The sequence below is a fragment of the Boleophthalmus pectinirostris genome, unplaced genomic scaffold (genome assembly GCF_026225935.1).
Source record: "Boleophthalmus pectinirostris isolate CB_2022bp ecotype Guang Dong unplaced genomic scaffold, ASM2622593v1 HiC_scaffold_7, whole genome shotgun sequence".
NCBI classification, from domain to species: domain Eukaryota; kingdom Metazoa; phylum Chordata; class Actinopteri; order Gobiiformes; family Gobiidae; genus Boleophthalmus; species Boleophthalmus pectinirostris.
The window spans coordinates 36,186,843-36,201,417 of NW_026571473.1; the positions used below are offsets into that span (position 1 = coordinate 36,186,843).

Below are 14,575 nucleotides of genomic sequence, written 5' to 3' on the forward strand. Positions count from 1 at the left end.
TCCACACCTCTAAACTATTCATGAAGGCAATGATCTTCTCTCATCTATCTATGGCTACGTTCAGACTGCAGGGCTTAACGCTCAATTTGGATTTTTTAGTGAAATCCGATGTTTTTGCGAGGTTGTTCACATTTCCAATTAAATGTGACTTGTATGTGACTCCAGTGTGAACATTAAACAGCCCAAAAGTGTCCCACATGTGCACGGGAGACACGATGACGTCAACCTCAGCGAGCGTCTCTGTGTTTACAGAAGTTGTCCAAACATGGACGCAGCATTGAGCATCTGGAGATTTTAAAGTTCCTCTCGTACCGGAGCCAGAACATGAACAACTTACTTGTTTTAAGGAGGAGATTGAGAAGGAGAAGGACGAGGTTTTTGGTCGTGGTGTTTTGTGGGGCAGCGGCAGCGACGTCCGTTGAAAGGAACGTGTGGATGTGGAGACGGAGCCAAGAGTGGTGAGTGGTGATGTGCTTCACTTCAGTGACACGGAGTTCATTAACAATTTTCGCCTACTTCAGCGCAGAATAGTGACATTTGTGGCTTGTTGATAACGTGTAGGTGGATGAATGCGCTTTGGCCGTTCACACTGAAGTCGCATGTCAAAAGATCAGATATGTATCGGTTTTAGGAGCACATATCCAAGGCTACGTTCAGACTGCAGCTTGAAGTGACCCAAGTCCGATTTTTTGGCCCCTAGGTGACCTGTATCTGATCGATTTTTCAAATGCGACCCAGGCCACTTGGATAAAAACCATTGAGGCCAAAAAATCGTATTTGGGTCACTTCAGGCTGCAGTCTGAACGTCGCCTTATTGTATCACCTCATGGTCCCAGGCCTCTTCAACCACATTAAAACCTCTTTGTTCATTTTACAAACTGACCCTTAAGGTTCTTGACAAAAAGCCCAAACACCGGCACCACATCATATAAAGAAACATCAACTTTTTAACTTTGATCATTTTACCAGTTTTAAACATCTTCAATTCTTTTTTAAGTGTCTTGACTGCGATACACCATTACACTCAGAATTTGCCGGGACCATAAAATGTTCACACAGAGCGAACACAAGAGGCGCTACTAGTGGTAACTGTGTTGTTCCTAGGTACAGGACAAACTCTTGGTCAGTCCTCGTTCTCTTTTAACTCTTTCCCCCCTGGACGCCTACTAGGAACAACCCATACATATGTTACTAGGGCTACACCCATAGAGCATAATTGCATAAAAGAAAACAGACTTCCACGAGTGATTTCAGGGCAATTTTGGTTCATAATCAAGTATAAAGCCCGGATAGTTTGTTTGGATATCGCAAGACTCCATACAAACGCATCAGCTGTATTCTCATCTTCATAAGTTTCACTCTGTGTAAGTCCGTCGCTATCGCTGTTTTCCACTTTATAATCACCCTCATCATCACTTTGAAATCTATAAAAGTCACTTTCTCTAAACTTATCCATAAAATACGTCTGCTCATCATTATTTCTAAAACTGTGCGCCGCAGCGCCGCGATCTTTCCATTGCACGTGTTTCGTGTTGTGTTTTTTCCGGAAGCTACCATCGTCACTACTTCGATTAACTTCGGAAAAAATCGGCGAAAACATATCCTTGAATCCTAATGGTCAGTCTAGTGTGGGTTGTAGTGGCCCCACCTATCGCAGTCTCTGTTTAAATGTGAAAAACCGAGCCATTTCTAAAGGTCGTCAAATCTCGTCTTTAGTGATACAGCGGAGGTGTCAAAAGTCGTCATTAAGGAAACAGGGGGGTCGTCAAATGTCGTCTTCATGGGGGAAAGAGTTAAAGGGGCCAGTCTGTGGAACGGTTTACCAGCTCATTTAAAACTGGAAACCAACAACAACAAATTTAAAAGGAAATTTTAATTATTGTATGTTTCCAATCAAAAATGCATCCATATATATTTTATCTGTACGTAACTTATGTGTCTTGTATTCTCTGTTTTTATGCGTGTAGTTTATATTTTTATATGGACAGGTGTTGAAAACTTGCACTCAAAGCAATGCATCTGGCTTGTCTAATGCAATTGTGATGTCCTTAATAAACATTAAAAAAAAATTTAAAAAAAGAGCAACAGAAACAGGTTCATAATTTCCTGTTTCTGTCTAAACCCACATGTATGATTCAGAGTCTGGAGTTTTGGAATAATAAATAAAGAACAGAGTAGACATTTTTCGGAGAACACAGTGTAAGAAATTGCTGTTATAAAACATGAGGATCAGAAGAGCGCTCTGCTGTTCAGTACAAACTGTGACATTGTGCTTATATCAGAGCTTTGAGGTAAACTGCTGGTGACTGCAGACACTTGACACACAATACAGTAAATCACTGTAGAATGTGATGCACTGTGGGATCCAATTTGCACCGTAGGCTGTCACGGTGAAACTGCAGGTTTACACCCACCTGTCCAGGTACTGAGTCAGCAGCAGGAGGAACCAATCACGACGCAGCGCTGAGGTTTGGGCAGAAGCCAAAGGCGCCAGCTGAACCAAAACAAACAAACAAACACAGGTGCACTTCAGTCGGAGTTAGGCTCATGTCGGTGCTTTTCTCTCATCTGGACGGAACTCAAGTTTGATTTTTCATCTTGTTCCACTGTTGTGACGCTTTGCCTAAACAGATTCAAATAGTCGTCGTGATGTTCTGTGTTTTCCGAGCTCTTTCAGTGAGAACCTTGATCATGTGTAGAACTCAAATCACACTGACACACAGATCACTCTGGCACGAGTCAGGTTAAGTCTGGGGGATATTTTGGAGAGAATTTACCAGTTTCTCCTAATTTACTGATTTAAGTATCATGTTTTTTTTAGATGAACAATGTTCCATTTTAACAATAGTAATAATAGTAATAATATTCCTGATAACAATCATGACAGTGACAGTGAAGTAATATGAAACGTCATTTGAGCTACATGCAGTGAAAAACCCTTTTTAAAGTACTTCCTCTGGAAAATACCACTAGACTATAAAGTTTTTTTTAGTAGCTAACATACTACAGAAGTCTTACTGATTTACTCTGCATAAATGACAAAGCTCAAAGCTCTAGTTTACACTCTGCTTTGTCAGAGTGAACTGTCTGCTGTTGCTGTTCACCTGCTCTGTGAGTCAGTGTCCACTTTACACTGAGTTTATTTCACTTTCCACTTATGAGGTCCTCCATGTGCTCCAGATGAAGTCAGTGTTGAATGTGCACATGATCAGTCAAACCCTCTCATTTGTGTTTTTTGTCTTTGCACACTGTTGATTCAAACTGAATACATCAAATATATGAAGCCAAATCTATGGAATTATGTAGCAAAGAAAAGTGAAATTCCTCTGAATGAGTTCAATATTTCAGATTCAGATTGCTGAAGTATATCCACCCTTTGCTTTGTTGACAGCCCCACAAACCCTTGACCTTCTCTCAGTGAGCTTCATGATGAAGTCTCCTGAAATGGTTTTCACTTGACACCTGTGCCACGTCGGGGTTCATCAGTGCAAACCACGAGTGCAAAGCAACTTGTACCGGCTGTCACATTATACTAGTGTATATTATATATAAAGAATATGAAATCTAAATTGTGTTTTGTTATTTCACACATTTCTGCAACATTCCTCATGTTCATTCAGAGTGGGGAAGTCTTCAGTGGAAATAGTCACGAAAAAAAGACAGCAGATCATTACATGAAAAATTGTCTCCAAACCTTTGACAGGTAGTGCACACATCAAATACAAGATCATATATCAGAACAATATACAGTTACAACAAAACAGTATAAAGTGCAAAGGATGAAATGGTAATAGTCTGAGTCCTAATAGGTGTTTTTCCACAAAGTGTCTTTTTAAAACCTCCTTTCTTTGTGGTGCCCACAGGGCAGAGTGTGGAGGCTTCTGAGTCACTGCTGATTCAGGTTCAGTTTGAAACCATAAAAACAGAAATGTACAGCTCTGCTCCAGAATCCACTGCACCCAGACCAACAAAGAGATCCACACAACACTGTAGATGTACTGTGTTTAATCCTGAACTCCTGTAAGGAGGAGGAAACCATCAAAGGGTGGAGGATATTTACAGATAAGACCAGGCTGGTGTGGCTAATAGATTGTTCAAGTCGTATGGAGACTGCATTCAGCCTGTTAACCCTCCACAGAAGACAGAAAGTCCTATGACCTGTTCTCTTCAGGCTAACGTTCATTCATAAACATTGAACTGACCTTAAAGTACTTACACTCCAGTCTTAGGGCAAGCTTGGAGTACTTTCAGAGAAAAACTTCAAACTCAGAAGTGTATTGCAGAACTAAAGATAACTGTTTCCCAGAATGAAGAAGACGTGGTCTATTATTTAGTTTAATAGAGTCTTATTTTCAGTCCAAGGTTTGATCTTGAACTGAAAAAATCTATTCAAATTACTGATCATATTTGAGTAATAAACAGTCCACTTCAGCGAGCACAGGAGCAGTGTCCTCCTCACAGCAGACCTCAGATCAGTGATCATGTTGTTTGCACTTTTACACATGCATCTGTGGCTTTTCCTCACACTTTTGGCCTTTTCATAAGAGTGAACAAAACTCACTGTTCTCAGTACGGTGGCTATAACACCTCAGGTTCTGTTGTGATCTAATCTCCTTTTAAACAAGCAAGGTTTAGTATTTGGAAGGGCATGTCATCTGTGAGTATCCAACATTCATCACAGGGCTGCCTGCCTTTTTCTGTGTTCTGTATCTTTAACCTGCAATACCAGGTCAGATTCATGTGTATAAAAGCATGTCTTTGTAAAAGGAGTGTATGAGCGAGAGCAGAGTAGAGCTGAGAGAAGTGAGCAGGCTCCTCGCTCAGTGTCCAGTCAGGCTCATGTGTCCGGACGTTCTGCACACACACTAACGTCTGCTACAACTGCTCATTAAAGGCATTTATTTATGTATTCATTAGTGTATTTGAACAGAGGCAATACACGGTAAACATTTCTGTGAATGTGTCAGTAATACAGCTACTATCCAACTTTAGTCTGTAGTTCCCAGACAGTGTAAAATGCCGCACAAAAGACTCTTGAAGTTTACGAACAGGGTTATAAATAAGATTAGGTTACGGTTAAGGAAGGGTTAAAGATTCCATATTACGCAACATTGCCTCTTGTGAGCTTTAAAGCGTGTTAGAGTCTCATCAGAAACATACCTTGTCGTGTTTTGTTTCATTCACACGTTTAAGTTACGCTTTATTTTTAGTCTGGCTACGTCAAAAACAAAAAAAACCCCACAACTCCAGGTATGTTTGTGATGAGGAAACATAAAATAGATCAGGAAATAGCTTCTGGGCTTTTTAAGACACAAAAAATCAGGTACAATGCAAAAAATTTAATTTAAAGCAGCTTGAGTGTCTGTCAGACCCAATGCATTTTGATTATTTCCTCTTAATTACCGTTAATTCTGCAGCCCTACCCCGCAGATAAGATCTAAACAGATGCATTCTTGGGTTCACGAGCTGTTTGCCTGTCCCTTATACACTCTGTGGGGCTGGTGTGCTTTACAGTGCAGTGCAATAGAGTTCAGACCAAACCTGTTTCTTCACTCGAAAACGCGCTCCAACCTGCAGAGCCACTGTCTCACGCTCCCACACAGGGACCGTCAGCTGAGTTCACCGCAGCTCGGAAAGCTACAACTGCAGCCGCACCACCCATGACATGTAAGTGTTTCTGTATATTTGAACACGATCTTTAGTTCATCTATATTGTCTGTTGTGTATAAATGTACGCGGTGCATGTTTGGTTGGTTTGACACAAGTTAGTAGCTGGTTAGTAAACAAACGGTTGGTGTAGTAGGAGCGTGCCTATGTTCCCACAGCCCTACAGTAGGTTCCCTTAGATTTATATTCCCTCTTTTCTAAGGTTGCGCATTTCCTTTATCATCAGTTTGCATCAGATTTTTGTCCCAATTTCTCAAAATTTGGTTGTCAATTACACCCAACTTGTTATCCAGCAGCAGTGGTCTACAGATCTAATGTAGAGGTCATGGTGCAAAAGGACTCTAAGATGAAATGACTCTGAATCATCCCTTTAAGGTTCTTTCAAACCTATAGCAGTTTGTACGCACCAGAAGTTCCATTTGAACCAAAAGCTCTTAGTTCGGTTTGTTTTTGTTGGTGTGAAAGCTTCAGTTGCGCTCAGATCCGCTCTAAATCAAGCCGAGAAGACCGAGACCACCTCTTTTTTGGAGATCTCGGTCCGCTTGACTCCGGTGTGATCCCTCTGGTACAAACACAAAGTCAGGTCCAAACCATAGACAGTAGGTCAAAAACAAACTATTCAAAATGCATCATAAGCCGGGGTTGGGTCTTGACGTCCGTAGGTTTGCGACTCCGAGCTCCCCTGCCCCGGGGAGCCAGAGGCCAGCTTCTTCTTGGTGGGAATAGACCTGCCTGCACCATCCGTACCCCACAGAGAGGCTCCCTGGGAAGGCCACTGGGTGAGACGGTTGCATTCGACCTCACTTCCAAGAGGTCTGACGTGCGGGAGAGCCTCAGCGTCCCAGAGCAACGTGCAGTCGAGCCCGCTGTGCGCAGGAGCCTTGGAAATACGTCAATCGGACCAATTTTGGTTAATTTGCCAGTTTGAAAGGACCACACTGGAGTCTATAGGCTATAGACTACTTAAAAACAATTTTATTCCCTGTTGCAGACCAAATAATCGAACTAGCAGTGTGAAAGCGCCCTAAATGTGGTATAAAAATAAAATGACTTGACTTAGAGTTCCTGTTACTTCAGTATTTATTTATTTTCTATTTTAGACACAAAAATCATTCAGTCCATAGTTAAAAAGAAAACCTGGAGACAAGAAAACATACGAAGCACCCAAATTAGTCCATAAAGTTCATTAAAAAGTGTGGAGGACTGGTCAAAGTCTTTATGATGGAGTTTTGGACAGTCAGTAAAAGTATTCCTCAAGTAATAGTGTCTGAAAAGTGCTCAAATACTGTAGAGGTAGAGTGGTCCTCAGTATTATTGACTAAAGGAACTGAACATGAGTTAAACATGTTCAAATCAAACAGAACTTTTACTGCAATAACTTTTTTTATTGCAGTGCTGATTTAGTCTGAATGACCAAAATACTGAACATCATCACTCATGTATTTGTGGTGTTTTTTGATTCTCTAGACCAGGGGTGTCAAACTCATTTTGGTCCGGGGGCCGTATCCAACCGACTTTGATCCTAAAGGGGCCGGATCAGAAAACTCATGTCATATAAACCCCAAAAATAACAATAATTTCAAATATTTGTGCAGAGAAACACAAATCTATTACAGAAATCTTTTTTAATTCATGAACTCTTTCTTATTATAATATTATAATATTATGAACAACCTGAAACTTGAAGAAAAATTCAATTTCAACACAATGTTTTAACATGAACTTGTATGCAAACAGGAAGTCAATTTTTCTTGTAAAATCCTGCACTTGGCTCCACTTTTCTCATGTTGGACATTTTTCTGATGAGGGTGTCACGGTCAACAGTCAAAACGATCGTCCTTTAAGAGCGTTTGGAAAGAGACAAGTCTTCATTTGTGCTGCTCTGGTGGGAGGGGCCACGTACAGAGACGCTGGAGACGCTGCTATGCTAAGCGGACCACAGAAAATTACCAATATTTTAATAGAAAATATGATTAAAATATTTTAGTAGAAAATCAGCTGAGGGCCAGATTAAAGGTCTTGGAGGGCCGGATCTGGCCCCCGGGCCGCATGTTTGACACCTGTGCTCTAGACGGTTGCTTCTCAGCCTTGGGGAGATTTTCGTTTGGTCGTGTGCAGAAAAGAAAGAGAAAGAGCGTCTGGACTCTCTTTGAAACCGTCCTGTCCCTCCACGTCGAGACAAAACAGACAAAACACCTGCTTATTCTAAGAGTCTTAAGGGTTTTTTTAAGAGATAAGACGTGCTCGGCTCAGCGCACTTTCCCTCTTACCTCCTCTCTTCAGCTCGTCCACGTCCATTAAAAAGGACGTGTGTTGAAATACAATATCGTTATTATTTAGTAGTAGTAGTAGTAGTAGTAGTAGTAGTAGTAGTATTTTATATATTCTTCTTCTCGACAAACTCCTCGGTGAAAGTGGGTCATGGTGATCAAAGTACATGAGTGTGTCTGCTGCTGTGGATGGGCTCATTCATAATTCAGCTCCTCCGTGGACGCGCACACACACACACACACACACACACACACACACACACACACACACACACACATGACGTACTGGACAGAGTCTGGACAGGTTCTGGACATGTGTCACTGATGGGACGCTTAAAGTGACAATCTGCAGAGCCCGGGCAGAGGCAGAGTGAGAGCTGCTCTTGGGAGGAGGATCAGCTCAGACGTGTGCAGGATTTACGAACGTAAACGAGAACGCAAACGTAACGAGACAAAATGAAAACTGCATGTGCGGTAAACAGATACATTTAAAGGTGCATCGTGTAACTTTTCTGATGGAGCGTCTGTCGGATGGTTTTCTCTGTGGAGATGTTGTCGCTTCGTCTGGAATTTTCTAGGGGTGTGCAAAAATATCGGAATATCGATAGATCGTATCGTTTAATGTGATGATACAGTATCAATATCGGGGGCTACTGTATCGATATTTCACCAAGAGTATTTTTAGGTGTGTTTTACTAAATTATTTTGTTACAGCTACAGTTTTGTTGCTTGTGGAGTGAAAAGGAAACTCATTTATGCGACACATTTGACATTTTTACTGTTTTGAGGATTAAAATGTTTGTGTTTCATATGAACTTTGCACTAGAAGTAATTTAACAAACACTTTTAGTATCACAGCCACGATTTAGCCTTTATTTTTTTATTGAACCGTATCGAATCGATTTGAAATATATCATATCGAATCGAAAGTGCAGTGTATCGAGATATGTGTCGTATCGTGGCCTGTGTATCGAGGTATGTATCGTATCGGCAACTCCTTAATGATACCCAGACCTAGAATTTTCACAGTGTGGTATTAAATCTTTTTATCGACATGGAAACCAAACCAGACCAAGTTACAGGTCAGATCTGCGGAGAGGCGACCCCGCTCACAGTCAGAATGCCTGTTTTTCTAGGGATTTTTGAGCTATAAAACCACCTGTAGTTGAATAAATGTAAGTTTGAGCTGTTTAATGTCACACTGTGGAACATTCCAGGTAGAGCAATGACATATCCATAGAAAGAATGTCCACGATATAATTATATTTGACCTGCGAGATCATGTCAAATATGTATTAGAGTTGGCCCACTGGCTACAAATAGACTATAGAGACATTATTTATTTAAATTTTAGTTTATTATTTTATATTTTGCTTGTTCTGGATTCAGTGTTTAAGCAAAACTATTATTAAACATTTATTTTAATATGAAAAGGTTTAACATTACATATTTCCAAAGAAGAGAAAACATGCAGATGTTGTTGAAATTTTTCAATCAGTGTTTACCGTATTTTCCAGACTATAAGTCGCACTTTTTGGGGGAGATTTTGTTTATAAAATCAGAGACCAGGAACCGAAATTTCATCTTAAAAGTCAAGTTCTAGTAATAACAATAGAAGAGAGAACAACAGACTGTTAACGTCACATATGAACAGTTCTTCAGATAAACTATAACATAAATAACAGAACAGAACAAGTTTAACAAACTCTCCATCTCACTCCAAATCACTAAATCCATTCAATTCTTCATCCTCTGTGTCACTTTTGAGCAACTCCGCGATCTCCAGAGGTAAACGGAGCGCCAGCATCAGTTCCAGTTAGAATTATTCTGGCCTTTCTGAATCCCGACAGTGTCACTGAAGTCCAGGCTTTGTCCATCCATCCAGTCACTTCCAGGAAAGTTTTCATGGTGCATCCTCCCGGTTTCCATGTGTTCTCCATCCCCACTTTCAGCCAGTTCCTCACAAGTTTCTCGCTCACTCCAAACTTTCTTTTTGCTGCTCAGTTACTGTTTTCGGCTGAATATTTCGCTATATTTCGAGAGTTATGTGTGGAACAGACAAACAAACAAACAAACCAACAAATAAACACACAGACAGACATTCCTTGAATTAATAGAAAGATACAAATCATTTCATTTTTATGCTGGTAGAGACAAACAGGCACTTTCTGTTTTCTATTTTCTGTTTCTATTTCTGTTGGATTTTTATTTTTTTTTGTGTGTGCATTTACATACGTGGCAATGATCCTCCTGCTAAAACCAGCCCGTCTTGTACGTCTGTAAATTTTCATCTTGTTCCTTTTCCAGGGCTCCGGTCGACATCGTGGGTTGGTCTGAGTCCTGGTTTTACTTCTGGTTTTATTTCTGGTTTTAGTCCTGGTTTAGTCCTGGTTTAGACCTGGTTTAGACCTGATTTAGACCTGGTTTAGTCCTGGTTTAGTCCTGTTTTAGTCCTAGTTTAGTCCTAATTTAGTCCTGGTTTTAGACCTGGTTTAGACCTGGTTTAGTCCTGTTTTAGTCCTGGTTTTAGTCCTGGTTTAGTCTTGGTTTTAGTCCTAGTTTAGGCCTGGTTTTAGTCCTGTTTTAGTCCTGGTTTAGACCTGGTTTTAGTCCTGGTTTTAGTCCTAGTTAAGTCCTGGTTTAGTCCTGTTTTTAGTCCTAGTTTAGACCTGGTTTATACCTGGTTTTAGTCCTAGTTAAGTCCTGGTTTAGTCCTGTTTTTAGTCCTAGTTTAGACCTGGTTTATACCTGGTTTTAGTCCTAGTTATGTCCTGGTTTAGTCCTGTTTTTAGTCCTGGTTTAGACCTGGTTTAGACCTGGTTTAGTCCTGTTTTAGACCTGGTTTAGACCTGGTTTAGTCCTGGTTTTAGTCCAGGTTTTAGTCCTACTTTAGTCCTAATTTAGTTCTGGTTTAGTCCTGTTTTTAGTCCTAGTTTAGACCTGGTTTAGACCTGGTTTTAGTCCTAGTTATGTCCTGGTTTAGTCCTGTTTTTAGTCCTGGTTTAGTCCTGGTTTAGTCCTGGTTTTAGTCCTGCTTTTAGTCCTGGTTTTAGTCCTGGTTTTAGTCCTGGTTTAGCCAAAAATGTGAAAACAGTAAAATCCCGCCATGTAATTAATCCATTTATTTCAACAAAGTAACTGCAAACAGGCACTTTCTCCTTTCTATGTTCTATTTCTATTTTTTTTTTTGTATTTTTATTTAAATTTTTGTGCATTAAACGGTACATGGTAATGATCCTCCTGCTAAAACCAGCCCGTCTTGTACGTCTGTATACTTTCATCTTGTTCCTTTTCCAGGGCTCCGGTCGACATCGTGGGTTTGGTCTGAGTCGTTCGATCAGCTCCTGCAGTGTAAAAGTAAGTTTAGATTTTATTTCACTTTTCTGACAAACACAATAGAAAACATGTACGTCCTTGAGCGTTGACTGCAGATATATTTAGACGTTTCAAACAGACGTGACAGCTGCAGTAAAACATCCTCTAATGTGTGCGTGATGATGGATATAAAACAGGGTCATTACTGTCACTCAGCTTTAACTGTGTGTTGTTTTCTTCCGTGATTCATCGTAACTCTGCACCTCTCCGTGTGTGTTATTATATTAAATTAGTCACACGTCTAAAAAGAAAGTGAGACAAAGCCTGCACTCTTACCTCCAAACTGCACTTAATGAATGACAACGTCTGGATCAGCGGATCTTCGTCAGGTCCTGCACTTGGTTTTAACTTTCTGGAATTTTACGGGCGGGTAGTAATTACACACGGCTGGGTCAGGGCTAAACCAGGACTAAACCAGGACTAAACTCGGACTTAACTCTTTCCCCCCTGGACGCCGACTAGGAACAACCCATACATATGTTACTAGTTCTACCCATAGAGCATAACTGCATAAAAGAAAACAGACTTCCACAAGTGATTATAAATGATTTTTACACTCATGAACTTAATTGTAACACAGACATATTTGTATCTCTGGAAACCTTAGACTCTGAACTCTTCATTTATGGATGTTTAAATGTGATTCAACTCATTTATAGGTGTATAACAGCTCACTGAAAATTAGAGTTTACCTGGTCAGGTGCAAACTCGAAAACAAAAAACTACATTCAGCATCTGATATCTGCATGTTCTGAGTACTATATTCATAAAAAAATAAAAAATATACTTTGTCAAAGTATTTAAACAGATTTCATATCAGCAGATACAGTAGAGCCAAGTGTGCACCTGTTTTTACCTGTTGTACACCTGTGTGCACCCAATACATTTTTTTCCATTTAACTTATTCAACTCATTTAGCTTATTCAACTTATTTTATTTGTTCAACTCATTTAACTTATTCAACTAATTTAGCTGATTATAATATAATATAATAATAATAAAAACTCTTCCCCGTCAGTGTGTGTCCAGTATTTGTCATCTTGGTTATTTTCTCGTGTGCAGAGCTCCACATAAGCGTTTTTTCTGTAGCGATTCTGTTATACATCGCATCTTGGAAAAAAAGACTGAAATATTTTAAAGGACTCGCCTGAGCAAACATCCAGATTTCAGGGCAATTTTGGTTCATAATCGAGTATAAAGCTCAGATAGTTTGTTGGGATATCGCAGGACTCCACACAGACGCATCAGCGGCGTTCTCATCTTCTCCCCGAAAGTCCGTCGCTATCGCTGTTTTCCACTTTATAATCAACTTCAACATCATCACTTTGAAATCTATAAAAGTCACTTTCTCTAAACTTATCCATAAAATACGTCCGCTCCTCATTATTTCTAAAACTGTGCGCCGCAGCGCCGCGATCTTTCCATTGCACGTGTTTCGTGTTGTGTTTTTTCCGGAAGCTACCATCGTCACTATTTCGATTAACTTCGGAAAAAATCGGCGAAAACATATCCTTGAATCCTATTGGTCAGTCTAGTGTGGGTTGTAGTGGCCTCCACCGATCACAGTCTCTGTTTAAATGTGAAAAACCGAGCCATTTCTAAAGGTCGTCAAATCACGTCTTTAGTGATACAGCGGAGGTGTCAAAAGTCGTCATTAAGGAAACAGGGGGGTCGTCAAATGTCGTCTTCATGGGGGAAAGAGTTAAGAGAGAGAGAACCCCTCCGTACGGCGCGGAGTTCTGTGCTGGTTCTTTTGTCTGCGGTCACCCAACGGTCTACAAGGGCGTACCTCCGGACCTGTCCCGACAGTGAGTCCTGGTTCAATCCTGGAATCAGTCCTTGGTTTGTCCTGGGTTAGTCCTGGTTTAGTCTTGGTTCAGTCCGTGGCGTATGCAGCACAAAAGTTTGATATAATCTCGGGTGCGGGTCTTCAAAAATGGACCCGCGCAGGACTTTGCACTGTAGGCTCCATTACGGAATAAATGAATCTTGGGTTTGTTATATAAAGAAGGAGGAAAATAACATAAGGACGACAGCAGCAATAAAATTTCAGTGTTTCCCAAACTTTTTTTTAACCATATTTTAAAAGCCACAAACCTTCTCCAACCAAGTCAATCATAATTTTTGTGTACATCACAAACTAAATGTGGATTTAACCATTATTGAACATGAATGAGGATATTTTATTGTTGACTGAGTGATCGTCTCTCTGAACAATTAGTATTACTCAAGTTTTAAACAATGAAAAACAGTCACTGAAGCAGAAATAAAAGGATCCATAAGTCGCCTATTTGGACATAAATGTAGAACATTTCTTTTTCTTTTCAACATTCAATTGAACCAACAGTAGTCACTAAAATAATTACAAAAACGTTAGAAATTATACAAAACATGTCTTAACATTTCAGCATTTCTAATGAGATAGGTGGACCTGTCTGTTTTTGTAGCGTGTTTCAGTCCAGGTGCAGGAGGAGACGCAGCAGCAGATCAGACGCAGCATTCAGTCTGTTTCTGTGCTTTGTTTTCATTTTTGTGAGTAAGAATAGAAACACTGACCCCACTAAGAACAACGTATGATAAGGACAAAATGTTTCTCGCTGACTCACTCAGTCTCTCATGTGTCAGAACTGTAGATATCAGACCTACATGCAGATCATGACAAGGCGACCCCCAAAAAAAATCTCCTGTGACCCACCTGAGGGTCGCGACCCAGACTTTAGTAAACAATGGTCTACATGACCCACACAGAGTTTCCTGGTGGAGAGTCTAAAAATGTACTGCTTTTCGGTGAAATATATTGACATAAAATGGAATATTAAGACACTAAGACATTGCAGGTTTTTGGTCAGTTTCGTCTCTTCGTCATCCACTCTGCACTGAAAGATAATTAATTAATATTTCATTTAATCAACTTGTGTCCATACATTTCTATAGGAGACCGTCATTTCAAAGGCCATTTTCTCAAAATGCATTTCCCCCACAGGGACATAAAGATGTAGCCAGGCTGGTGCCACCTAGTGACTCCACTCAATTTCATTTCTCTCCACCGACTAGGTCAGGAATATACTAGACAGTTTGCAAGAACCCTGAAAGTGCGAGTCTGGGCACCGGCCAATCAGCGAAGAGCCATACATTCAGTGTTGTCAACAATTCCCGAGATCGAGGTTTTAAAGCCGGAACAAAGAGAATGTTTGGTGAATTTTATCAAGAGGAAAGACATTATTGTCCTTCTTCCTATGGGATTTGGGAAAAGCTTAATATAC

The 14,575-nt window shown here is 40.3% G+C and overlaps 1 protein-coding gene across 1 annotated transcript in view; it reads left to right on the plus strand.

The window, feature by feature from the left end:
- Window positions 1-3,035: 3,035 nt before the first annotated feature.
- LOC110161348 (regulator of G-protein signaling 8-like) overlaps window positions 3,036-14,575 on the plus strand; it is a 17,806-nt gene continuing 6,266 nt past the window's right edge. The window contains exons 1-3 of the mRNA XM_020926078.2: window positions 3,036-3,111; window positions 5,515-5,667; window positions 11,235-11,294. Coding sequence (XP_020781737.2) covers window positions 3,036-3,111; window positions 5,515-5,667; window positions 11,235-11,294 — 289 coding nt within the window. The remainder of the gene's footprint in view (window positions 3,112-5,514; window positions 5,668-11,234; window positions 11,295-14,575) is intronic.